General features: G+C 35.8%; 2 protein-coding genes across 2 annotated transcripts; both read left to right on the top strand.

The window, feature by feature from the left end:
- The first annotated feature begins 968 nt into the window (after positions 1–968).
- Positions 969–6,231, top strand: LOC114712502 (eukaryotic translation initiation factor 2A). The gene is made up of 14 exons (XM_028897051.1): positions 969–1,075; positions 1,148–1,253; positions 1,330–1,684; positions 1,907–2,093; positions 2,705–2,939; positions 3,026–3,094; positions 3,675–3,776; positions 3,900–3,940; positions 4,737–4,870; positions 5,229–5,292; positions 5,363–5,459; positions 5,550–5,623; positions 5,723–5,745; positions 5,837–6,231. The coding sequence occupies exons 2-14, from the start codon at positions 1,214–1,216 to the stop codon at positions 5,928–5,930; spliced, it is 1,515 nt and encodes a 504-aa protein (XP_028752884.1). The 5' UTR covers positions 969–1,075; positions 1,148–1,213; the 3' UTR covers positions 5,931–6,231.
- A 2,006-nt stretch (positions 6,232–8,237) lies between these two features.
- Positions 8,238–21,002, top strand: LOC114712512 (vacuolar-sorting receptor 7-like). Its single transcript, XM_028897061.1, has 12 exons — positions 8,238–8,564; positions 15,117–15,809; positions 16,904–16,992; positions 17,099–17,168; positions 17,539–17,622; positions 17,913–17,989; positions 18,161–18,242; positions 18,790–18,872; positions 19,208–19,271; positions 19,367–19,495; positions 20,256–20,359; positions 20,576–21,002. The coding sequence occupies exons 1-12, from the start codon at positions 8,255–8,257 to the stop codon at positions 20,684–20,686; spliced, it is 1,896 nt and encodes a 631-aa protein (XP_028752894.1). The 5' UTR covers positions 8,238–8,254; the 3' UTR covers positions 20,687–21,002.
- Positions 21,003–27,851: the final 6,849 nt, after the last annotated feature.

Raw genomic sequence — 27,851 nt, forward strand, 5'->3', positions numbered from 1 at the left:
CAGCCTTGGTAATCGACGGCGAGCTATTGCCATACGAAAAAATCAAGCTGATGCAGAACACACGACGGCAATGGAGGGAGGGCTACGGCCTTGAGAGAGCTGAAATTAGAAGGAGAGTCTTCAAGTAGCTCACGACTACTGCAGGTAGAAGACGAAAATAAGAGGAAGAGACCGAAAAATCAGAGTTGCCGCGCGAGATAGCTGGGGGTGGAGGTTTGCGGTACTGATGATATGAAGCTGATGCTAGCTGCGGGCAAATTTTTTTTAAAATCAAGCCACTTCACGTCTGTTTCGTGTGAACAGATGTGAATTAATGTCTGTTTTGAAGCAACAAACGTTACTTCACATCTGGTTGATGTAAACAGACGTGAATTAACGTCTGTTTTCTTTAAAACAGACATAAATGAGGGAGGTAAATAACATATTTTGTTGTAGTGTCTCTTTTGATTCAATTCTCACCATCAACGTGACATAAATGGATGTCAAGCTAGCTAACATATCAGCACTGTAAGGATGCGTTTATATGGGGTTCCTTCAACAACCAAACTTTATCCCCTAAATTTATTCTCATTTGAGTTTGGGTCCCTTAAATTTTAAATTATAAGTTTTGATTCTTCAAAAGGTTAAATGATTTAGGTTTTTATTAAATTATAAGAACTAATTTTTAAATAAAATAAATTTGAAAGATTAAAACTTATGATTAAAACTTGAGGGTTTAAAATCAAAATGGGACGAATTGGAAGGACCACAAATGGTGTTATTATTGACTTTTGAGGGTATTATGACAGCTTTTTTAATCTTCGAAAAAATATGTTGAATTACGGACTTCTTGTTTAGATTTAAAGAAAGAAAATTCATCCTTCTGTTTTAAGGATATTGAAATAAAAATAAAATTATGAATACAGCTAATTGAGGGAGACTGAGGTCTGAGGGTAACAATGAGAAACGACTGGGGTGTGCGCTGCTAAATTGAGAATCAGAGGCAGAATAAGCTGCCGCAGCTTGGGCCTCTGGTAATTGAGTTTATCAGCAAGACTGGAATCGAAGTGGAAATTTAGCCAATTAGCAAAAACAAGTACTCGTTCTTCTCTTTTTCTTTTCGTAGCTTTCAGACCACAGATCACAACTAACTTGGGTTGTGATTCAGTTTTGCCACAACCCATAACTACATATAGGTAGCTTCCTCGTACAGACTTGTTCCATCCAACTTACAATGGCGTCCAAAGATCCTCCACCATCTTTGGAGATACTCGGTATTGCCATCAATTTGCTGCCGTCTGATTTCACTATTGTTATTTTCCTTTATCTTATCTTTCGATTCTTTCTCAGTTCGGACGCCCGATAGCTTCTCAATCTGGGGTGGACCTCCCTTTCCCAATGCTCAACCTGGTGTCAAGCTTGACAAAGTCTCTTGTTTGAATGCGAAATTCTGTGATAATGGGTCTAGACTTATGGTCACGAAGACTAACTCTGTTATTACGGTATATGATTGCGCAAACTTTCAAGAGATTAGATCCTTTGAGATACCTAATGTTGCTGCTGCCGTCTTGTCCCCTTGTGGGACTTATTTGCTGACGTTTCAAAAACCCTCGGCTCCCCAAGACAAGAATGTGACTTTATGGAAGACTGAGACTGGGAATTCTCTTTATCAGCACTCCCAAAAGAACATGACAAAAACCACATGGTATGTAATCATGAATTTTTACAACAAAAATGTACTTCCTTCTTAACAAGTCTGTCTTTGATCCTGTGCTCAAGTTATATATTTTAGGACATTTTGCCTTTCTGAAGGACAGTGATTTGAGAACCTGTCATGGCCTTGCACTTTGTACATATGCTTTCCTGATGCATGGATAACACTCTCACAACGGCTTGTTCTGTAATTATAACCTTGGCTATACTTCAGGCCCTCGATTCAGTTTAGCTCTGATGAAGCTGTTGCATGCCGGATGGCAACGAATGAAGTTCAATTTTTTGACACGGGGGATTTCTCTAAAGGAATTATATATCGATTGAAAGTTCCAGGAGTTGCTGCAATTGAGCTTTCTAAGACCCCTGGATCTCATGTAGCTGTATTAGTTCCGGAGTCCAAGGTTTGTATCCTGCGGTTCTGTTAGACTCGTACTTTCTTACATATGGTGTTCTATGAATCATTCATGTTCAAAAATTGAAAAGTTACCCATCTTTGAAATTCATTCTGTATTCTATGGTGAATGTATGAATAAATTGGATCGGGAAACAGTGTATTATTAATAAATCTCTCATCCAATTATTGTAAGGATTGTAACTAGAACTAGCTGGACATGCTCAAATCATTTATTAACAGGTGAATCAAAATTTAAGAAATCATGTTGTGTTAAACACGGTAAAAAATTTTACCAATCAAGTTATTTTATAAATGGAGTTGTCTGGGTCTGTTAAACTTCGATAGCCTCCCCTGTAGCTGATGGCTTAATTATATGAAACCAGGTTTCTTGAACGCAGATTACATTATAGGAAATTTGGTATGAAGGTTTAGAATTTGCAATCTTCTGTGGTTGGAAAATCCTATTGGCCTCCCTTATGAGTCAAGATTATAAGGATAAGCTTTTTAACTGCAGACTGTATGGTGACTGGCAAGCACCTAGAAATGAAAGTTATTAAAGATTACACTGTCCACGTTTTTATCTGCAATACATATAATGTGAAGTTTTCTATTGTGTAGGGGGTTCCTGCTAGTGTGCAGATATTTGCTTGTGACAAAGATTCTCAAGGTCAACCTATTGCCCGACGAAATTTTTTTCGATGCTCAACTGTCCAGTTTAATTGGAATCATGGATCTTCTGGACTTCTAGTGGTGGTGCAATCAGATGTTGATAAAACCAATCAGAGTTACTATGGAGAATCCAAGTTATGCTACCTGACAACTGATGGGACTCAAGAAACAGTTGTGGCTCTACGTACGTTCTTGCTGTTAGTAAAACAAGAACTTGGTTATTTGGTTATATAGTCAATGCCTAAATGATTATTTTATATAAAATGGCAGGTAAAGAGGGACCTGTTCATGATGCCCAGTGGTCATGTTCTGGCTTGGAATTCGGTGTTCTATATGGTTGTATCCTTTTCTCTGTGGTATATACAGTCTGAAGACGCATAGTATGTTATGTGGGAAGATCCCGTAACTTCAAATTCTAGGGCCGGGATTGACTTACTTTAAATCAGTACTTATGTTGAAGTCTGATGGAAACAACTCCAGGGACTAACCGTCACTACCCCAATTTACCTTAATACCCCTGTTTACATTAGCACCCATCCCTCACATCTTGGGCCTAGGCCTTCTTTTCATATAAGTATATTTTGGCTCAGGTTCAACAAAGTCATGGACAGATTTTTGTTAAACTGGTCCCTGATGATGCTTTTGGAATCATGTAAGAAAATGCTGTGAAAAGAGACTAGAGCCTTCCCCCCTTTCATTTCTGTCCAGTCGTCCTAAAATGAGCTAAGCATTCTATATGACCTTCCATACTGGCCATGGTGGAGTAGATATTTCCTACATGGTTTTGGATGCATATTGGATTGGTGCATTTTTTAAGGAATTTTCTTCTCTTTCAGATTTGTATTTTGATCTGTATCATGTTTTGAATTATTTTTTTACACATCCCTTGAATTTCTTTCTTTTCCTTGACCTATTTTAGTTATGCCTGCTTCTGCAACTGTATTTAACAAGAAGGGCAGACCCATACTTGAGCTTGGCAGTGGTCCTTACAATACAATTCGATGGAACCCAAAGGGAAAGTGTATCCTTGGCTGATGAAGTGCCTTTTTTCATGTCTATTTTTTTAAAAAAAAAAATAAATATCCACATTTGGGTAAAAGCATGTTAATCTGTAACTTTGTGGCCTTGACATCTAGTTTTTCAGTCTTAGTTTTGGCTGGCTTTGGTAACCTACCTGGTGATATGGTATGTTGTCATGGTCCATTATGCTTTGTTTTGATTTTTCCTGTCATGACAGATATTTGACGCCTTATGATGACTAGGGACCCTCCTTGCTCAATGATTAAATGTAGATCACATATTTTGGTCTTTCGTCTGAATGATGTCATTATAAATGACATAAACAAATGCAGTTAATAATGTTCAACTAGTTGAACTATTCCACGTTTTAACCAATTGAAACCGAGAGATCTATTTTTGGCCTTCTATTCTCTTTACATGCTAATTTTTCTTATATTTCCTTATGATTTCCCCCCAAATAGAAATGATTGTATTCTTTGTATGATTTTTACTTTGGGGTACTTCTTCCATTTGAGGACAATAAAGAACATACATTTGCTATTTTCAATATTAAAGATGTTGATTTTGTTGCTGAATTTATTATTCTTTGGTCCTTGGCTGTGTGGCCTTAGCTGCCTTTTGGTTCTTGTATTGACTATTGACTGGATATCTCTTTCTAACACAATTCTGTTTAACTGAATGCAAGTATGGTTTTTATTTGAACAAATTTTTACAAGTTTGGAAGTCAATACAGATTCTGTAGTTTGGAAACATGTTTCTGAAGTTGCTAGGTGGTGCGGTGGTTAGAGTAGCCGTTGGAGATCTTGTATAGATTAGAAGCTGCCGTGTTGCCATGCCTTGATAAAGACTTGTGTTTCTAAGACTCTCTGCTATAGTTCCATAAGACGTAGAAAAAGATGCTCAAGCTTGAAACTTGTGTTTCTTTTATGAAGTTAATATTTGTTTAATGCATACTTTCTAGGAATTCTGGGATTACGCAGAGTCAAAAAAGATTCGAAAAACAAAGGCTGAATGGTCTGTGACTAGTGAATGGTCACCTGATGGATGCTATTTCATGACGGCCACAACAGCTCCAAGGCTTCAAGTTGATAATGGGTATGTTATATTTGGCCATTAGTGGAATCTTGTTCTATCTCTTTGCTAGAAGATAAGTAATTATCTACCCATGGTCACTAAATTATTTTGTTGGTCTTAGTTCACTCAGACAGGCCACTTCTATATTGTACTTTTTTTTTTTTGGGAGTGATTCTATATTGTACTTTTGATGCTATCACAATTAGCGTTTTAACTTGAGCAACATTTATGGGGTAACCGATAAACTGGAATGATGTTTTGGGGGAATATGTTAGTTTGTTTGTGGTCATGACTTGATTAACTAGTTCTCTCTCATTCACCAAGCAAGCATTCTATTTCTTCCCCTCCTAATTTTATCCATTTTCCCCTCTCATTATAGGGTCAAGGTTTTCAATTATGATGGGTCATTGTACTTCGAGAAGAAGTTTGACAAGTTGTTTCAGGTCAGTGATGCCTTGATCCTTCTGGGTCATCACCTATCTTGAAATATCATTGTATGCAAATTCTTTGCAGGCTGACTGGAAACCAGAGTCACCAAATAAGTTTGGTGACATTGGTGAATTAATCAAATCTCTGGGCACAGTGAAAATTGAAGATAGCAAACGACCAGGTTTATGATGTGTTTTATTGTGATATTTTGTTCTCTTTTGGGTTATATCTTTTTTTCCCCCTTGATAGAAAGAGTATGGACTAATTTCAGCTCAAGGGCCAACGACAACCAAAGCTGCTTACTGCCCTCCACATGCCAAGAAGGCAGCCGCTATTCAAGCAGAGGTACGTAAAATTTATGCAGAAGGAAAGTTTAGTTATGATGTGTTTCAAGATGATTTACTTAATGTATCTAATGGTGTCCAAAATGATTTGCATTTGCAGTTGTTAGGAATGGACCCCACAGAGTAAGCGAAATTTCCCTTTCTAATGCATCTTCTTTGGTTCTTACGATTTGTTTAGTGTTGTTAAATAAATGTTAATTGTTGATTAATGCAGATCAAGCAACATGAGCAAGAACGCGTTACGAAACAAGAAAAAGAGGGAGCGACAAAGAGAGAAAAAGTCTGCTGAAGCTGCCGGTTCTTCATGATTGAATCATTCTGAACAATTCTGTTGTGCACAAACGCCTGAAAACTTCTTCAAGCTTGAGAACAAATTTCCTTTAATTAACAATGTGGCAGCGAAGTTCAGACAGTTTTACCCCTGCCTTGTTTGAAGTTTCGGTTTCTGTTAACTCTGCTTATGTTTCTTTCCTTCGGGTAATAGAATAATGAGAATAGAAGATAAATGCTGTTTTATTTATGTTTCTTTGGGGAATCCTATTTGTAAGATTCATTTATGTGATTAATCTAAAATATAAGAGGTACAGGGAATAGTACTCTTAGCAGGGACGAGCGTGACTTGCTTCAGAATTTGTGGAGCCTGTATTTATTGGAAAATTAGTATTTTTGTCTTTATAATTTTGACTTGATTGTAATCCAATCTTAAAACTTTAATTCGGTGTAACTAGTTCTTATAGTTAATTCAATTGAAACCTGGTTTTCAAATTTTAAGGGTTAATATAAACTTTGGTTCCTCAAGTTTGCTTTTAATTTGGTTTTAGTTCTTCAAATTTTAAATCATCGGCTTTGGTCTCTCAAGTTTCTTTTTTTATTTAAAATATTAGTTCTTATAATCCAATAAAAATTTGGATCATTTTACCCCTAGGGGAGCAAAACTAAAGTTTGAAATTTAAAGGACCAAAACCAAAATGAAGGTAAATTTGAGGGATCAAAAATTATTTTAACCCAAATTTTAATTTGGTGCGATTGTTGTAGCTTGAGCGTCACGGTGGGCATACCTTTGGTCTAACACAATTCCATTCCTTTTTGTTGACTCCCTTAATTTCATAAATCACTGATAGAAGTGTTCCAAGTTGCTAATCGATGGAAACGTCATGGTATGAAATATTGAGTCTCACATTGATATGAGATGCTTAAAAAGATATTGAAGTGAAAACCAGTAATGAGATATTTTATATCACGAGGAAGAAAGTTCTCTAACTTGGATTTAGGAAAGAGCCAATCAGCCGCCTTGTCATTAAGACATTGAACATGTTTGTAAATTTTAAAAGCAAAAAAAAAAAAATTTGATTTTTAAAATAAAATATATGTAATTTGGATAATAATGTAAATATGTGCAAGTTTTAATTGTGGGCAAATGGTGGAGAGATGGGAAATGGTTGATGTAATTTGAGCCTTATAAATGTGAGGGGGATGAATGGAAGATAATGAAAATGAAATGAAACGAAGAAACAAATTGGGGATTGGTGACACATTATTAATATCTGGTGGACGTTGGATTTCGGTTGAAGTTGAAGGAGTCAAGCGCATGTTACAAGGTGCCAGTTTTTCCAATATTGACTGGCTTCATCCAAACGTCAACCCTCCCATTTTGTATTGACACCATCATCAACACTTGGTATTCAAGGATTTTTTTTTTATATTAAAAGTTTCTTAATTATTTAAGATTAAGATATGACATATAATTATAAACATGAAATAACTTAGAAAATTGCAGCGCAGTCACCCCCTCCCCCAAAAAAAAAATCGAAGGAGACTGGATGAGGATGCTAATTTCATCATTTTCATGTCATATTTGTGCCTGGTCAACTTTACTTTATTGAATTATGTATGGTTTATACATCAATATTCAATTTATGGGTTAATTTCTTTTTATTTCAATGTTACTCCTTTTAGATTATATATTATTTTATAATGAACGGATTGAACCAGTCTGACTTCGATTAGAATGAAATCATTATCCCAACCGGTCCATTGAGTAGCGTAGCTTTCATCTTCGTAGCTCAACTTGTACTCCTATGGTAACAAAATACTGTTACCTCTTATTTTTAATATAAAAACTAATTAAAGAATTAAATTTAGTCCTAAATATAAAATCTTAATCTATTTTATTTCATATTTTTTTTTAAAAATATCTCTATTAAATGTAAGAGATTTTTACAAGGTTATGCTTTCAGTATATATGATTAAAAAAAATAGTCTACGGGAGTTAATATATATATTTATTACAAATAACTAACTTAACTAATTTATTTGATTTTTTTAAATTAGTTATTAAGCTTATGTTAACCAGCGGACAGCTAGCATAATTAAAAATAAATAAATGGTGGAGGCAGTGTCAGCTTGTGCAGTGAAAAGGAACCACCTTCACCTTGCCGTGCCTTGCCATGTTGTTAATCATCCCTTTACGTCACAGCCTTGATAAAGAAACTCGACCCTCCTCAACTTCTACATTCCACCGAACCCTCTCTCTCTCTCTCTACATCTCTCATGCCTTAACTTTCCTTTCCTCCTTATTTTTCTTTCTCACGCCGCTCATAATCACAAAACCAAGCTCTACTGCAAATCAAACATGGCTGTTCTTCAAAACCCCAATAACAATATCATCTTTGTGTTAATATTTGTGTTATGGGCTTGTGTTGTTGTTGATGCTCGCTTTGTGGTGGAGAAGAACAGTATCAGTGTTGTGTCACCCCACAAACTGAGGTCCAAGCATGATGGAGCCATTGGAAACTTCGGAATTCCTGACTATGGAGGTTTCATCATTGGCTCTGTGACTTACCCAGATCAACAATACTCCTCTGGCTGCAAACCCTTCCCTGGTCACAAGCCCTTCAAGTCTCAGTCCTTTCGCCCCACTATTGTCCTCCTTGATCGTGGAGGTACCTATCTAACTCTACTCATTCCCAGGCTCTGTTTTTAACTCTGTTCTTTCTGCTGCAAAGTAGCAGTCTGCGTGTGAGAGAGTAACATGAATGATTCTGTTGCAATATGATTGTATGTGAAACATCTTCTTCACGCGAATGCACCAGATAAAATTAAATTAGAGTTAGCTAGGATCCCTGAAATTTCAATTGCAGGGCATCATGAGTAAACAATACTGCTTGAGAAAACAGAGTTGGTTCTAATGTGGTTGTGTATCTGGTTCTCTCTGACTCTGACTCTGGCTGCTTTTCGTAGCTTCGTTTTGGTTTTTGCTGGATGCACAAAGTCAAAACTTGGATTCGGGAAGCTTTTTTTTTTTTTTTGTTGCTTGGTTGGGCCGAAATTGAACATCCGTTAGTTTATTTTGTTGCCGCCCGGCGACAGTTGAACTAACTTTTTTTGTTTTTGGAAAAACAACTGCTTGTTTTGTTGACTGAAACGTGAAACAGGTCGCCCTGTAATTCTCTGTTTGTTTATTTTGCTGTGTTGTCTTTTCGCAGATTTTATAATACTCTTTTAATTCTTAATATAATACTTATTTAACTAATTTGATTAGATTAAAAAAGTTAGATAAGTTAGTTAATTATAAAAAATATAATATGTTTTTTCTGAAATACCATAATCATTTTTTTTAATATCTCCGCTTCCTCTTTTACTTGGTTATAGTTGAGGGAATATCTATAGGGGTAATTTATAAAAAATTAATAAATATGTGAAATAGGTATTATATTTAGGACTAAAATCAACTCAATAATTAGATCTTATATTAAGAACTAGATGAGTATTTTTTTCGATATCTTTAAAATGCCAATAAAGCTGGAAGTAATTGAACAATGGTCTTCAAATAACGGATAGATAACTAATGATCAGAAGTTATTAAAAAATATGTTGTTATTTGCAAAATATAATTGAAAACTAAAATGTAGGAACCAATCCTGATTTAGGATTGACTAATTTTCAGTTTTTTTTTTTTTTCGCAAAGTGTAATTAAAAACTAAAATATTGGAACCAATCCTCGTATAGAATCCAGTAATTTCCATTTTTTGTGAGATTTTTTAATAAATATATTTTGGTTAACTTTTTTAATATCAACCTTTTATTTGCTAAATTATTGTAATACTTGTTAATTTTTTTAAAAAATTTTATTGGAGCTCGCTGAAGTGGATTTTCTCACACCACTCTTAAAAATTGTCTTCACTTCTAAATATAAAACATTGTTTGTAGTGTAAATCTAATCTAAATATAATACTAGGTTGTAGAGCAATTTATAATTATTATAAGATGGTTTTTGAAATAATTTTTTTTATATTAAAACAAAGAAATTTTATTCATATAATCCTAAATATAAAATCTATTTTATAGTATAAATTATATTTTTTTTTTGAGCAAAACAGATGATTTTATTAATACCAAAAAAGGGAGATACAAACACCAATAGCCACTTAAGGCCCAAAAAAAGAAAAACACTTAGAAAAGCCTAACAATACAACCTACCACACCAACAAAACAAGCAAAAAGAAAGAAAACAAACAAAGCAAAGCAAACACAAAGCAGAAAACAAAGCAAACAGCTCAACCAAGCAAACTAGCCTATACCAGTTCTATCACCAACATCAAAGACCACATAACCATGAGCACACTGACAATCAGAGCGCAAAATAGCAAACAAAGGGGATGGTGGCTTAGAAAGCCATCCCATCGGTACCATACCCCTCAATGCCTCAGCTGCCATCCAATGCGCAGCCTTATTACCCTTTCTATTTACCAAAGCCATCTCCCAGTTACTGTTCAAAGACAAGAGCTCCCAACATTTTTGGAGGATATTAGCACAACACCATTCACCTCCCTTCAAGTTCTTTCTGCACATTAGATTGTAAAGTTCACTACAATCTGTCTCAAAACCCTACCCTCCAATCCTTCCCTGAGACAGCTTCAAAGGAAGTTAGGAGAGCCACGCTTTCAGCCATAAAAGGAGAGGAGGCCGAAATTTTCATGCCTAACCCTCCTATGAAGCGACCAGACTCATCTCTACAGACAACACCTGCTGCAACAAGTCTTAAACTATTATTAAAGCCAGCATCAATATTAACTTTAACTTCCCCTTCCTGCGGCTTCATCCATATCTGGCTTGATGTTACTTTCACACCATGAGACTCTCTCCTTGCCTTTCTTGCATTAGCCTCCCCAAAATCTCTGACAAGTCTCATTGCAGCAGCTACACAACCACAGTCATCCAGTTCCCGACCTTCAAATACAAAATTACATCTACTCTTCCAAATGCTCCAACAGATACCAGCAAAAAGAGCAATATCCTGTTCTTTAATAACATCCGAGCTCATTAACCAATTCTCCAACCACCTGTCAACTCTGAAATTCCCAATCCTGTCAAATCTCAAAGCCAACGGTGATCCAAACCAGCAGCTCTTCGTCCAGGGGCAAAGGAAGAGTAAATGCTCAATAGTCTCAACCTCAGTTCTACAGATTGGGCAAACAGAATTAGGAGCACTTTTCTTATGGAATAGAGCTTCCTTAGTAGCCACAGCTCCATTAACCACTCTCCAGATGAAATGAAGAACTTTAGGGGGCATCTTGATATTCCATATACCACTCCATAAATTCTTTGAAGGAGAATATGAGCTACTGGGTTTATCCACATTCTTTATTGTCTTCTTTTGTAATGCCACTTTATACCCAAGTTTGACCACATACTCACCATTTCTACTCTTTAACCAAATCAGTTTGTCTCTCATATCTATCAGAGGAATTCTGACTTTTCTAATGCATGCTTTATCTTCTTCAGTTAAGCAATCACCTACCCTATCAAACCACCATTCTCCATCCCTTATTATATTGCACACTGATAGATTCTTCATTTCCTCATCTAAATCCCTGGTACTCAGTTTTGAATCAATCATATCAGGGAGCCATTTGTCTTCAAAAACCTTAATACACTCCCCCCTTCCAACCCTCCAACATAAGTCCTGGACCAGAAGTTCTCGGCCTTCCAGAATGCTAGACCATCCCCATGAAGCCTTGCTGCCTTTCTTTGCTTTCAAAAAACTGCTTTTCGGAAAATACAGACCCTTCATAATCCTTGCCCAATGATGATCCGGATTCTGAATAAGTCTCCAAGCGGTTTTTGCCAGCAAAGCAGTGTTGAAAGCTTCCAATTCACGGAAACCCATGCCACCCTCCCCTTTAGCCTTACTAAGCCAGTTCCAGGACTTTCAGTGCACACGACCTTCCTGGTTTTTCTGTCCCCACCAAAATTTGGATACCATTGCATCCAATTCAGCACACGTCTTCTTGGGGAATTTAAAACAGGACATAGGAAAAACCGGTATTGCATTTGCCACAGATTTGATTAGTACCTCCCTTCCTCCAAAAGTGAGAAGTTTCTGCTTCCACCCCTGAAGTTTCAGATTCATCTTGCATTTGACAAAAGACAAAGCTTCGCACTTTGACCTTCCCCAAATCATTGGCATACCAAGATACTTTCCTGGATTATCACAGGCTTCAATCCCCAACACCTCATACACAGTTCGCTTCTGATCCATACTTGCATTTTTTGAGGAAAAAATGCAAGACTTATCAAAGTTAATGGACTGTCCAGAAGCCTCACAATAGCAGTTCAGTATATTCTTCAACAGCTCACAATTCTTTTTTTCAGCATTGATAAAGAATAATGCATCATCAGCAAAAAAACAATGAGACAAGATAGGACAAGTACCAGCTAATTTAATTCCTTTAAGCCTTCCTCTGTTGACAAACCATTGCGTCATTAAGGAGAGAACTTCTGCTGCCAAGATAAAAATATAAAGAGACAAAGGATCTCCCTGCCTAATTCCCCTCTCCATATTCAGATCAGACACTTTTTTTCCTGCTACCATTAAGCTAAGGCTAGCTGAAGAAATGCATTCCATCACCCAAGCAATCCACTTTTCTCCAAATCCCATTTTCCTCATCACCTCCTCAATGAACCTCCATTCAAGCCTATCATAGGCTTTATTCATGTCAATCTTCACCGCCATTTCTACCTTATTTCCTTTCTTTCTATTTTTCAAATAATGAAAAGCCTCATGAGCCAAGAGGATATTATCTTGAATCAACCTGTCAGCTACAAAGGCTCTCTGAAACTCAGAAATTATTCTTGTCATCAAGTTCCTCAACCTGTTGGCCAGGATCTTGGAAATGACTTTATACACAAAATTGCACAGACCAATTAGTCTGAATTGTCCCACAGCCACTGCATTTTCAACTTTAGGAATCAAAACAATATTAGTACTATTCACAGGCTTCAGACTAATATTGTTTTCAAAAAATTCCCTCACCATCAATATCAGTTCTTCATTCACAATTCCCCAAGCTGCTTGATAAAACAAACCCGAGAACCCATCCGGTCCAGGGGCCTTATTACCATTTAGTTGGAAAACAGCACTTCTGATTTCTTCTATTGAGACTCTTCTTTCTAGCAGCATATTATCTGCTTCTGTCACTTTTTTCTCAACAAACTGAAGAGCCACTTCCAAATTCCTACAACTCTTGGAAGCAAACAACTCATTGTAGAAATTAGTGAAAGCATTACTAATCTCGTTTTCATCATCAATCCATCTTCCATCACTTGTCAACAGCCTAACCCCTTGTTTCTAGCCCTTCTTCGTATTGTACTGGTATGAAAGAACTTAGTATTTTTATCCCCACTCATTAACCAGTTTATTCGAGACCTCTGCCACCAATACTTTTCCTCCCATTCCCAAGCTTCTTCAATTTTCTTTATCAGATTTTCAGCTTCATTTTTGCTTTCTGCTGACATTTCCCCTCTTCTACAAATTTCTAGCTTAACAGTGAGCTCCCCTATCAATTTGCGTGCGTTAGGGAAGTTAATTCTTCCCCATCTAATCAAGGCTTTCCTACAATTCTCTAGCCTCTTAACAATTTCCTGCACTTTATTATCGCAATCAAATACTGTTTTTTCCTAGCTTTCACTTACAGTAGGTAGGAATTCATCATGCTCGGCCCACACTGCTTCAAACCTGAACAAATTGGGGACTTTTGAATGCTTGAACTCACAAACAACTACAAGCAAATGATGATCAGATCCTACTGGCTCCACATGAGAAACAACTGCATTGGCAAAGATATCACAGAATTCAGTATTGGCTACAGCTCTATCCAGTCTTTCCTTTACATGATTAATACCCACTCTACCATTGCACCATGTGAATTTTGGACCCTGAAAGCCCAGGTCAAGCAGTTGACAGTCTGCCAACATGCACTGAAAATTCAGAGCCCTCCTCATGTCGATAGGAAGTCGCCCACATTTTTCATCACTAGAAACCACATCATTAAAATCACCCATGCAAATCCAGGAACCGGAGATGTTTGCTGCAAAACTTCTCATTTTATTCCAAACTACAAGCTTACCTTCGTCTGTTGGAGAACCGTAAACAAAGGTAACGTAATCTGGGATCCTCAGAGTGTTAGAGGACATACTAACATGAATGATGTTTGCTGAATGTGACCAAACATTGATTATCACCTCCCGAGTCCACCATAGAGCCAGACCACCTCCCCTTCCTTTAGGCTCCACATAGAATTCTTCCTCCATATGACACTGGATTCTTAATTTCTTCAACTTTTCTTTCTTATTTCTTGTTTCCATTAGGAAGATCACTGAGGGTTTATACTTGAGACACTCCTCCCTCAGTTTTTTGACTGTCAAGGCTCTTCTCAAACCTTGACAGTTCCAAGATATGAAATTCATGGCTCCTTGGTGGCTGTTTGAGGCCAGCCACCAAGACCTTCAGTATCTTTAAAGCTTGATTCCACATTTCGAACACACTTCACAGGCTTCCCTTTCCCCCTGCCATTCCTTCTGATATGTCTTTTTACGGCCCCTACACTTCTTCTTATGGCAATTATAGTCTCTTCTTTCATCTCTGTTTCAATATTTCCTGGAGAATCATCAAAACACAGCCTTCTCCTTTTTAGGTTTAATTCATCTTCCTCAGTCTCCAGTCCTCTCTTCAGAATCACCCTTCTCAATCCTGCTGTAACTTCCGACATAGGCGACATAGTATAAATTATATTATAAAATAACTTTTATATTTAGAACCGAAGAAATATTGGGCCTGTTTGGAACAGCTTATAAGTAGCTTATATGAGGGTCTGTTTGGAACAGCTTATAAGTAGTTTATAAATAGGTTTTCAATAATATAAATATATGAAAAAAGTTTCCCATGGACTTGTATGAAAAGTATTTATAAGGATTTTTTAGGCCATCCCAAACAGCCACACAAATGAAAAATATGAACGACATGTATTTCATGCAAACACATACAATCTCTTTACGTTTCGAAATCTCTTTCAGTTGTCGAATGAATGATGGATGCACAAGAGAATGGTGCAGGAAATGATCCAAATTCATGCAAATTTCCAACTTTGAAGCTTGATGATCTCGATGCAACGAACAACTTGATTATTCTAACACACAATCATTTGTATTTGTAGAGTGTTATTTTACATTGAAGGTATGGCACGCTCAACTCGCCGGAGCTGCCGCAGTTCTCGTCGCAGACAGCATCGACGAGCCTCTGATCACCATGGATTCCCCCGAGGAGAGCTCCGATGCCGACGGCTACATTGAGAAAATCAGCATTCCCTCGGCTCTTATCGAGAAATCCTTCGGCGATTCCTTGAAGGAAGCCCTAAAAAACAAGGATGACGTTCTTATAAGGCTAGATTGGAGAGAATCAGTGCCTCACCCAGATAACAGAGTGGAGTATGAATTCTGGACTAACAGCAACGACGAGTGTGGGGCCCGCTGCGATGAACAGATGGATTTCGTCAAGAATTTCAAGGGTCACGCTCAGATTCTTGAGAGGGGGGGCTACACATTGTTCACTCCTCACTATATAACTTGGTATTGCCCCTCTGCTTTTGTTCAGAGCAGTCAGTGCAAGTCGCAGTGCATAAACCACGGGAGGTATTGTGCACCAGATCCAGAAAAGGATTTTGGAGAGGGTTATCAAGGGAAAGATGTGGTGTTTGAGAATTTGAGGCAACTCTGTGTTCACAGGGTTGCCAATGAGAGCAATCGGTCCTGGGTTTGGTGGGATTTTGTGACAGATTTTCATATCAGATGTTCTATGAAGGAGAAGAGATACAGCAAACAGTGCGCTGAGGACGTCATGAAATCATTAGGTAAGCGCTACTTTGTTTTGGGATGTGTCTTGAATTCTAGATGCTGTTAGTCTCTCACAGTTAGTTTCAAACATTATCAGTGTTACAATTTTATTTTTCTGTATTAAATTCTATCATGTGTCCTTGAATAATGTCGGTGTAGCATCGTTTTAGGACTGTGAATATGCATTACTACATACCAACCAAAGGGCTAAAAGTAGATGATGGAGTGAAGTATATCTATTCAAGTGTGTGGGTGGCTTGGGGTAAATTAAATTGACTTGAATCATGTGTATCTATAGTGTTAAGATGACGTCTAACTGGCGATGCTATCAAATTAAATGAACTACTAATGGCGGTTTAACGAGGGGTAGTTTTTTTAAAACAAACTTTTAAAATGTGGATCAATTTAAAAACTAATTAACGTTGTAAAGACCAAAAAAATAATTTAAACATTTTATTAGCTATCAAGACGCATGGATTGATTTCACTCGGAAAAAAGACGCATCGATTGACAAAATCCTAGTTCATTTTGTTCCTTGTATTTTTCTAGATTTACGATATATCAAGATGATTATCGGAGTATTATAGAAATATAGTTATTTCACTCGCATCTAAATAGGATTTGGATTTGGCTTTGCTATCTTAATATTTAGTTGAGACTAGGATTTCTATGTAAGTATTTATATATCATTTTCTGCGAGGAAATAATTCTCGCATCTAAATAGGATTTGGATTTGGCTTTGCTATCTTAATATTTAGTTGAGACTAGGATTTCTATGTAAGTATTTATATATCATTTTCTGCGAGGAAATCATTCCAAGGATAAAGGTGCAGTGGCGAGTGTGGATCTGAGTTTAGTCACTCCATTTATGTGCCCATTTGTAGAATTTCCTCATCCTAGCTCATCAATGTAGGCAAATTAAATTCGGTTTGTGCTCACACGTACGTTTTTTTATCCTGAGCACTTTTAGATTTTGTTATTTATGATGAAATTGCTCTAGGTTCAGAATCCCCCTGTAGATATTTTCCCTGCCTTAACACTTTGTTGTACTGTCATGATCAAGATTTTCCTGTTTTCTATTTTACTAAGTTTAATGATATTATTATCACAGATCTACCAATCGAGAAAATTCAAAAATGCATGGGTGATCCTGAAGCTGATGTGGATAATGAAGTGCTAAAGATTGAGCAACAACTCCAGGTCACAATTGCTTATTCACTTCTATATCAGTTTGAATCCATTCGTTATGAACTGCCAACTAAAGTGTAAAAGAATTCTGTATCTTTTGCTTTATTGTGATGTTCAGATTGGGAAAGGATCTCGTGGTGATGTGACCATCTTGCCAACATTGGTTATAAACAATGTCCAATATCGAGGTTTGTTGCTTTAACCCTAATCAATTAACATGAAGCTGAGGTGCTTGGATGTGCTCTGTTTAAACTTATTACTCTTTAATTTTGCTATTTTCTCGGCTCTTTAGTTTAGGAAGTGTTTTGCATTTTTGCTATGTTTTAAAATTCACATCCACACACACATGTATATTTAAGCCTTAGCTTAGTAGGGAAATGTAGTTTGCCTAAATTTGAATGTTCCATTTGTAAAAACCATCTTCCTTTTCTGCCACTTAGTCGAATTTGATCTGTAACATTTTCCCATGTAGTTTTCCTTTGCTTCTTCAATCTATCCTTTTCAGAGCAATTTTACATAGATCAGATTTCTTAAGTTTTCAGCTTGTTTTGTTTAAAGGAAAATTGGAGAGAGTAGCAGTGCTGAAGGCTATATGTGCAGGATTTAAAGAGACTACTGAGCCTGCAGTCTGTTTAACTGGAGGTTCGTACTTCGTATGCTTGCTGTTATATTTTCTAAGTTGTAAAGATGGAGGGTTCTGCCAATCTGAACATTGAGAGGGAAATTTACACCATAAATTTTTGAGATAAACACTTGATTTGTAACCCACATTGAAGCAATAAGTCTGTCCACTGATTAAGTGATGGGTTTTTCAGGTTGAATGCGTTTTCCTGTTGAAAATTTATGATGTTGATGTCTCTAATATTTTAGAGGATCCCAATCTGATATCCCTATGGTATTGATTTTTTTCATATTGCCTTGGTATTTATCAGATCTTGAGACTAATGAATGTCTTGAAAGGAATGGAGGATGTTGGGAGGACAAATATGCAAATGTCACTGCTTGCAGGGTATGGATAAATGTTATCAAGCACGCATTTAACTTCCTTAATTTGTATCTATATCATTTAAGCATGATTTTCTATATATATATATATATGTATATGTATATGTATATCATGATACTTTAATGATTGCTTATAATTGGCTGCAAACTGATAGTGAAACCTGAATTTTGTTAGGATACCTTCAGGGGAAGAGTTTGTGAGTGCCCCATTGTAAGAGGTGTTCATTTTAGAGGTGATGGTTATACATCTTGTGAAGGTATGCCTTCTATCATATGAGAAATGCGATTTTCCAAGTGACGTAATTTTATTTCCCAATAGTGACTTACAATGCTCAAAGATAAGATAAGTAAAGGTACTATACCTTGAATTATCTAACCACTTGTCTAGTTAACTGTTCCTAAGTTTGAAAATATTTTCCTTAACATGCTTCTTCTATGATTTGCAGTTTGTTCTCCGTGCAACTTTTCATGCGGATGTTTTAAGAAAGTTATTCTACTATAAATTCATTTACAAATGCCTGTTTACTATGAATTTAGATTTCAGTGTGAATCAACAGCAGTATAGCATCTCCTTATCCTCATTCTTGAATGACCAATTGGATCTATATTTTTCAGAAAACTTCAGAATATGAATTTGCCTGTCAACTTTTTGTGTATGATGATGCAAGACTAGACAAAATATTCAAATATGTATTCACATACTTCACAGTGGGATGAAGTGGAACATTTATATACTTAATACTTCAAGTGTTATTCTCTTCTCATGATGGTGCTGAAATGGTTGCGTTTTGCTTTCATTGACAGCTTATGGTCCTTTAAGGTGTTCAATAAATAGTGGAGGCTGTTGGTCAGAGACTAGAAATGGAATAACTCATTCAGCTTGCTCAGTTCAGTACTGCATATTTTAATCTTCAGTTTTTTGTTTTTTCTTGAGAAAATCTTGGGTATCTGTATATATAGCACATTATATATCATGCGCTAGCTGACTATATAACGAGTCAACGAAATGGCTATTGAAGATTATAGGTTTATTTGTACATTCATTTTTGGTAAATTTCTATTAACAACTTGCACCATCTAACTGGAAGGGAGCGTACCTATGAATTTCTCATTTTCCCGTCTCCTTGGAAGGGCTGATGGAAGGGAGCATACCTATGAATTTCTCATTTTCCCATCTCCTTGGAATGGCTGATGGCTTACTGAATTCCCTTTCTATATGCAGGAATACAAGATAGAAGGTTGTCAGTGCCCGGTGGGCTTTCATGGTGATGGTAGAAAATGTGAAGGTAATCTTGAATTCCATGGTAGCAAAGCAAGACAGTCTCATGTCTTCTTTATACGACATATAGTTGACTTTAGCGTTCTGTAATTTTTGATGCAGATATCGATGAATGCAAAGAACGAAGTGCATGTCGATGTGATGGTTGCAGCTGCAAAAACACATGGGGTGGTTATGATTGCAAGTGCAAGGGTGACCTTGTGTATATAAAAGAACGAGATGTTTGTATTGGTAAGATGCTGAAGAACAATAAATTCTGGTTTGAGATAATAGTTGAATGGCATACCATTAAATGACGAAATAATCAATAGTCAACTCTATATCAATAGAAGTTTTAGAAGCTTTAGATAATCAATAGTCAACTCCATAAATTCTGTCAAATATTTATTGAAGAGATAATTGGCAATTCTTAAATAAGAAGAGTAGATTTTTTGACAGATACTTAACTGTTGTATTCTGAAGTACTACCTCTAGTCCTTAATTTAAAAGCTAAATAACTAATTTGAAGAGATTAAAGAAATTAATTAAGTTGGTTATTTATAATAAATGTGTGTTAACTTTCTTAAATTACCCTATTTAATCATGTATATTAGAATTATCCATTGGTAGAAACCGTTTACAATCAATAAGGATATTTTGGAAAAAAAAAATTGTAAATTTGGGAGATAAAGTGGATTGAGGTCTTATATTTAGAACCGAATCAAATTCTCAACTAGTTTTTATATTTGGGACTGGAGGTAGTAGAAGGAAAAGATTGTTTTGAGCACTAAATTACGATTTAACTTCGCATTTATGATCGTTTTCTTTCCCCACACACACTAAAATCAATTTGCATATACTTTAAACATGTATTTATTTTCATTGCCATTGCAATTTCTTTAGACTTATTAGGGAAAATTTTAATTTCCAATTAACCATTATCTGATGGAGAGAGTAGACTTTATAAGTCAGATCAAGATGCGTGACTTGCCTTTTGCTTGCTTTCATGCAGAAAGAAGTGGATCAAGATTTGGACGGTTCCTTGTCTTCATGCTTCTGGCGGTTGTTTTAGGCGCTGGCATGGCTGGTTATGTATTCTACAAATACAGGCTCCGGGTATGATAACTGAAGTTGCCACCCATTTACATATACTCTTACATCTATATTTACAAAATGAAGTTAATCATCTTATTAGGAGAGATGTCCATATTTAGTAGCCGATATTATCTCAAACTAGATTGCTTTTAATAGAAATATACCAGTACCTAGTATAAAAAAATTGAGGTTAATGTGTGTTTTTTGGCCGATATTCTTTAACTTATTTCTGTGCAGTCTTACATGGACTCGGAGATCATGGCAATTATGTCACAGTACATGCCACTGGACCAGCAGAGTAATGAAGCACATAATGAAGCTCAACCTCTGCGACAATCCTCAGCATAAGATATTCATCTCCTCTGGCCTGCTTCATGAAAAACAATCTACTTATGGAGCCACCAGTCCTGCAGATAAATCAATATCCACTGAAGAATCCACGTGAAAGGTGAATTGTGAGGAGCATTATATAGCCGGAAACATTTAGAACTATTGAAGAAGATAATGCTTTTCTTACAAAATACTCGTGTAGGATTAATCACGGGAACTATTGAATACAGATTTTTTTCCCCCCTTCATAGGACCCTTTTTATAGTTTGTAAATAGAACAGTTGAGATGTAAGTGTATGGCTGAGTTATTTTCTGCGCTATACGCGATTGGCTTCTTGGTGATGCTGTCCTTTGCTCCCAAACGACGTCGTTTCATATGGGACTTGTGAGTTCCGAAATCAAAAACCGAAGCTGAACCCAAGTGGCCTTCTGAACTTGCCTTTGACAATTCCGACCAAAATCTATTTTGATTTTTTCATACTTAATAGTTATAATTTTATAATTTGAATTTATGTTTTTATTTTTCAATTTAATGATAAAGTAAAACATGTCACGTTTTCCCAACATTTTCAATTCTTTTATACTTAATCTACGTACTTTTTCATTTACACCAATAAAATTAGATATAATAATTTTTGGAAAAATCTCTCGAAAACTAGTAAATATTTATTTTTCAACTGAATTTTTTTAGAATTGGAAGAAAAATAGTGCTTTTTTTTTTTTTTTATCACTAAATAACTATAGTTATTTAGTTTTTTATTGCTACAAGTATTCATATGTCAAGTTTAATTTTTCAAAATAACAATAATTAACCAAAAAAAATCATCATTTCATATTCAATTTTTGAATTTTAAAAACCAAATAGAAAATAATATTTTTTTCTTTCAAATTTGAAAAATTTCAGTTCAAAAAATAAATACTACTTTCAATTTTTAATATAAAAGTTAGATAATTAATTTATAGATATTAAAAAAATTTGTTAAATTAGTTATTATTAACAAATGCGTTTTGATTTTTTCAAATTACCTTATATAATCATATGCATTAAAACTATATACCTAAATGATAAAGATAAATCCCCTAATAAATGATAAGTTATGAATGGAATAAACATTAATCTAGTCTTACATATACCTAAATGATAGGTTTTGGTAGGTAATAAAACACCAAAAAAGAAGACAGTGAGATTTAATTGGAAGAAAGCTCACCAAGTGGCAACAACCTTTTCATATCATATATTAGGCATTAACTAATTTTACTAAGTATTTTTTCTTAATTTCACACTCGAATTAAGTTTTTTGGTCATTAAAATATTTTTAAAGTTCTGATTTTTAAAATAATTTTTTTGAATTTCATAAATACTTGTTGACCTATTTTTCTAGAGCCTTAAAGTTCGGGATGTCAGAATTCTCTCACGCAAGAATTATGGAAGCAACGTATATATTTTTTATTCAAAATACAAAAAATATCATTTATCATGAAAAATGATATATAAAATAAAATGCCATCTTCATTTATATTTATAAGTCATTTTGTAAAGTTAATGAAGTAGGCAATATTTTTCCTAATATTCAGCCACAAATGCTTTTGCTTTCTCTCCCTAATATTGCTTTTGGTATGAATATTTTTTAATAATATCGAAGAGATTGAGAAAAAAATGGTATGGCTTAGTTTAAAGACAATAAACTGATATTACTTAATTTTTTTAATTTACATTAATTACTTAAAATAAGTCATCGTCTTACTGCTTTTTCCCCCCGTTTTTTGACCAAAATTTTTCCGTTTCAAAATATAAGTATTTTTCCCCACCAAAAAAAAAATATAAGTATTTTTAAAAGAAAATTTTTATATTTCGTTCTATATTTTTTTTAAAGGAAATTCTGACCTTGTGTCCTTTTAGAAACTCGAAGTAGCAAATATTAATATTTTTATATTATTGTATATACACTTTTTTCTTGCCGGAAAAATAGCTTCATATATATTACTCCCAAGCATAGTGACAGCGAACGAACGCTCAATTAATGGTAAGGATTTTGATGGAAGATATGTTAATCGAATTTACCATTCAAAAAATAACAAAATAAATCACAGAGATTGTTATTTTCTATTTTAATTACAGGATACTCAAATTGTTATTAAAACCTTTTAATAATTTTTTTTTTCCAGTGAGATTTCACTGTAATTCTCCCTTAAAGAAGTAGTCCCGTTGGCGCGCTTTTTATTTCTTAAATCAGCGAGGCAATCAGAAGAAATTGTTCCGTTGGGGCGCGCCCTGCAAAGCAATCAGAAGAAAATCGAAATAGTTCCGTCGGGGCGGGCTTTTTATTGCCTGAATCAGCCAAGTAATTCCTCCTTCAACGAGTTCTACTTCTGAGCGGTTGAAAATTCTTACGGGAGGTTTCTTTCGAGCGTCCTTGAGTTTTGCTTGTCCGGAGAGAACGACGATAGAGTGAAGCAGGGACCGCAACTGGCGGAGACGCGGTGGCGTTTGAGCCACCGAACGGTGACTTGATCGACGAAGATGTCTAAGCTGTCTTTAATACCTCTGCATTTCCCCATGTTTCTCCCCTCTCCTGCTTCTTCCTCACCGACCCCTGAAAAACCAAAGGCTGAGGATTTCGTCCGAAACTGATGCCAATAGTAACACCACCTTTTCTGGGTCTGATGGCCTTCATGATGTGAGTTTTTCCTTCCTTTTGATTCTTCCCTTGCTGTTTGGCATTTCTTTTGTAACTTTCTGTAGATATTGGTTAGAAGCAGTACCGTGGATTTCCTTTCTAGAGTTGTAAATAGAGAGAAATGGGCCGATAAAACTGTACACAATCTGAAATTGATGTTTGTATCTGTTTGCTAACCTGGTTGATTATATCATAGCATTTAATAATAATGGGTGGTAAAATGTATTTAATAGCTTGATATGTGATCACAGCACATAAATTTTAGGTGTGAAACATTAAAGTAGGTTGCACTTCTTTGAAACAAATGCGCTGAGTACACTTTTCGTTCTAACTTCTTGAAGCTGGTCCATGGCAAAGATAAAGAGCTTAAGGTACTTTGAACTTCCTTTTGATGGGTCTCTTCTATATAAAACAGTATGCTATATTACGGATGTTCTGCCCTAGCCCAGAGTGTCAAACAAAATAAATGGTAGGAAATAGCAAGGGAGAATTGCCAATTTCTAGTTACGTAGTTGAAATCTTTATTTTGGACTTGGTTAGCAGCATTATCACATCAATAGTTTCATTACTGTACTAATATCAGCTTCTAATTATTTTGATTTTCCGGTCACGTATTTATTGAATATGAGTATGCTGAGGAAGCACAAAATGCAAAAGAGAATTTGAATGGATGCGAACTTCTTACTCAAACTATACATGTTAATTGGGCCATGCATGCTGGGTATTTTAATTATTAGCATTTGACAGTTTATTTTGCTGCTTGACACTCTAAGGGATTTGATAAATTTATACTGATTGCATCTTTCAAGTTCAAAAGGTACGGATTATCTATCATGATCTATATATGGTGCCCGAGTTGACTTGCGTTTTGGTTGAAAATTCTCTCTTCTAATGACATTTGATATAAAGGAGCTAAAAAGGAGCCTCAGTTCACTGTGACCAAATTATTTTATGAATCGCCCGTAAATTTAATGATTAATGCGTCATGTGCTTTATCCAACTGGCATTTAAAGTTGCATGTTTGTTTTCAAGAACTTTATTTTGTCCGTGTCTTGTGAAGATTGAGCAGATCACTGGGGCTAGCGTTTTGGAGTCTTTCGATGAGGGATTTCCCACGCAACATGGAGGAGCAGGTTGTTCAATATGCCACTTAGCTTGGCCCGCTTGTACACTTTCCTTTTACACTTCCATATTGCGTTTCTTTGTCATTTGAATAGGGCGGATTGATTGAATATTATATTTTGAGTTGGGGTTGCATTGATAGGATTTTACTTCTAGGTTTTAGTTTTGTGTGCTTGCTTTGTTTTATGTTTTGGAAAAAATTTAGAATTTTTCCACAGAGAGAGAGAGAGAGAGAGAATTTGTTTTGGATTTGAGAATTGCAAGGACAAGGTAATCCTTGGTTTGTATGCATTCTTAAATTGATAAGTGATTGATCATGTGTTGAGTAGAAAAATTACATGGCAATTGTTTTGGCTTTAGGTGAATCGTAAGTAGGTGGTCATGACCTATGAGATTTTTGGGCCTATTCATATTCATTTCGTGTGTGTACCACCTATATCTGTCCTTACTCTAGAACTTGGCTTGTATCTTGTTTGAGACCACATATTTGCATTTGCTAGACATGGAAATGAGAAAGGCATTCATTTTGTTTATAGCTAGATTCAAATAGCCTAACTTGATGCATTACAACATTCATTGCTGTACCACTTTGAGCCTTGAATAATCTTTTCTTTCTGAACCCATAGTCAAGAACAACTTAATAAATATATTCCTACCATGTTGAGTGTTTCAGATTGTTGAGAGTCTTACCTTTTATGTATGGGATAGATAGGAATGAATAATTATGTTTTATGGCCTATTTACTTTTATTGTATTTGATTGGTTGGGAAGTCTGTATAACATGAAGGGAAAAGAAAGAAAGAAAAAGGATGGGGGAAAAAGAGAGAAAGAAGGAAAGAAAAAAGTGTTTGGAAAAAGAGGGGGGAAAAACTCAAAAAAGGCCAAAAAAAGAAAAAGAAATCGAAAAGGACTTGAGAAAGGAAGGTCAAAAAAGAAGTTGAAGAAGCTTGAAGAAGCTTGAAAAAGCTTGGGGGGGAAAAAAAAAGAGAAGTTGAAAAAAAACTTGGAAAAGGCAAAAAAAAAGGAAAGGAAAAAAAAACAGAAAAAAAGGAAAGGAATGGAAAGAAAGAAAAGAAAAGGAAGAGAGATGATATGCTTTTTTTATGCATATGCCCCTTTCATTGATTAAGTGGTTGTGAATTCTGGGCCTCAAATTTATTGCATGCATATTCTATCTATCCCATTTTTTTTTTAAATGGCTCTTAATTTTCTAAAGTATCTACTTTGTGTTTTGATATCCTTTCTTTTGTTTGCCACTTGTTTCTTAACCAAGCCTATTTCATCACCCAATAAAAGTCCTTTTGATCTATGTTTAGCATTTGATTGTTAGTGGTGAAGAACCTAGATTATATCTATTAAACAGAAAAATAATATGGAATATATTTCTTGTATATTCATAATCAGAATGAGGGAATTTATACACAAGAGAGGAGCCTGGACCATTAGGAGATAATATCCTATCCTATCATATCTGATTTGATTCTATACTAATTACAATATATTTACATATCTTTATACTCCCCCTCAAGTTGGAGCATAAATGTCAATCATGCCTAACTTGTTACAAAGATAGTTAACCCAAACCCCATTCAAAGCTTTAGTAAGGAGATCACCCAATTGATTACTGGATCTCACATGTCCTATTGAGATGAAGTTTTTCTTGATCTTATCTCGAACAAAATGACAATCAATCTCAATATGTTTTGTGCATTCATGAAACACTGAATTAGAAGCTATATGTAAGGCTGTTTTATTGTTGCACCACAGTTTTGCTGGTAACGAGGTTTTAAGACCAACTTCCTTCAGTAATTGATGTATCCAGACTATCTCGCACACAGATTGTGCCATAGCTCTATATTCTGCCTTTGTACTTGATCGCGACACCACATTCTGCTTCTTGCTCCTCAGGACACCAAATTTCCTCCTACAAAGACGCAATATCCTGTAGTGGATTTTATTGTGGCCTTTGAACCACCATGATCAGCATCACAAAAGCACTCAATATCTGTATGACCATGATTTCTGTATAATATCCCACGATTTGGAAACCCCTTCAAGTAATGAAACACATGCTCTAAGACTTCCCACTGCCTGATCGTAGGCGAGACCATAAACTGGCTAAATACACTGATTGGATAGGTGATATCAGGACGGGTCATAGTAAGATAATTCAATTTTCCAATCAATTTTCGATACCTCTCCGAATTCTCAAAGGGCTTGCTCTTAGCAACATCAAAGGGATTCTCAAATGGTATGCTTCCATCGGCATCAAGGAGTGGATTATAAGTCATAGGAAAACTGTTCGGCGCAGCCCCTAACTTTCCAGTTTCCTTCAACAGATCAAGAATATACTTCCTTTGAGTCAATAAGATTCCTTTCTTACTTCTCAAGACCTCAATTTTGAGAAGGTACTTTAACGGGCCCAGATCTTTTGTTTGAAAGTGAGAATTAAGAAAGGACTTAAGTGAAGATCCCTGACATATTATTCCCTATAATCACAATATCATTGACATACACAACCAATAGAATCATGCCAGTGTTTGTACTCTAATAGAACATAGAGTGATCACACTTATTTTGACACATGCCAAATTTCTGTACAACAGTACTGAACCTGTCAAACCATGCACGGGGACTCTGTTTCAGGTCATATAAGGATCTCTTGAGGCGACATACTTTTCCATGCTCCTAAGCAACAAAGCCTAGTGGTTGCTCCATATAGACTTCTTCAAGGAGATCACCATGTAAAAAGGCATTTTTGATATCCAATTGATGGAGATCCCACCCATAGGTTGCCACCATAGAGATGAAAAAACGAACAGAGAAAAGTTTCGCAACAGGGGAGAAAAGATAATGTCCACCAGATTTATAGCCCCTACCAATAATCTTCTTCGTCAAAAGATCCTGTATCAAGTAATGATCAGGAAAGAGTAAGACCCAACAATTTAATTGACGAGTAAGTTTACTAGGAAAAAGCAGATTAAATGCAAGGTCAGGTACATCTAGCACAGATGACAAATGAATGGAGGGGGTAGGTTTAACAGTGCCTAATCCGAGGACTCGGGAATAGGAGCCATTGGCAATAGTGATAGTTGAAGGATTGGCGTAAGAATTATAAGTGGAGAAGAGATGGCGGTTACCTGTCATGTGGTCAGTAGCACCAGAATCTATGATCCATTTGGAGGAAGAAGAGACAAGAGTAGTAGCCTGATTACCTATAGCAGCAGGAGCACTCATGGGTGGTGTGAGAGATTTTAATTGAGCATATTCAGCAGCAAAGATTGTGACCTTGTCATTAGCTAGTGTTGCCACATGTGCAGAGTTATTACGTTGTTGTTTGTTTTGCAGCTTACGGCAGGTACGCTTCATATGGCCCGATTCCT

The sequence above is a fragment of the Neltuma alba genome, unplaced genomic scaffold (genome assembly GCF_004799145.2).
Source record: "Neltuma alba isolate B1F8T4 unplaced genomic scaffold, ASM479914v2 tig00001828_pilon, whole genome shotgun sequence".
In the NCBI taxonomy this organism is placed as follows: domain Eukaryota; kingdom Viridiplantae; phylum Streptophyta; class Magnoliopsida; order Fabales; family Fabaceae; genus Neltuma; species Neltuma alba.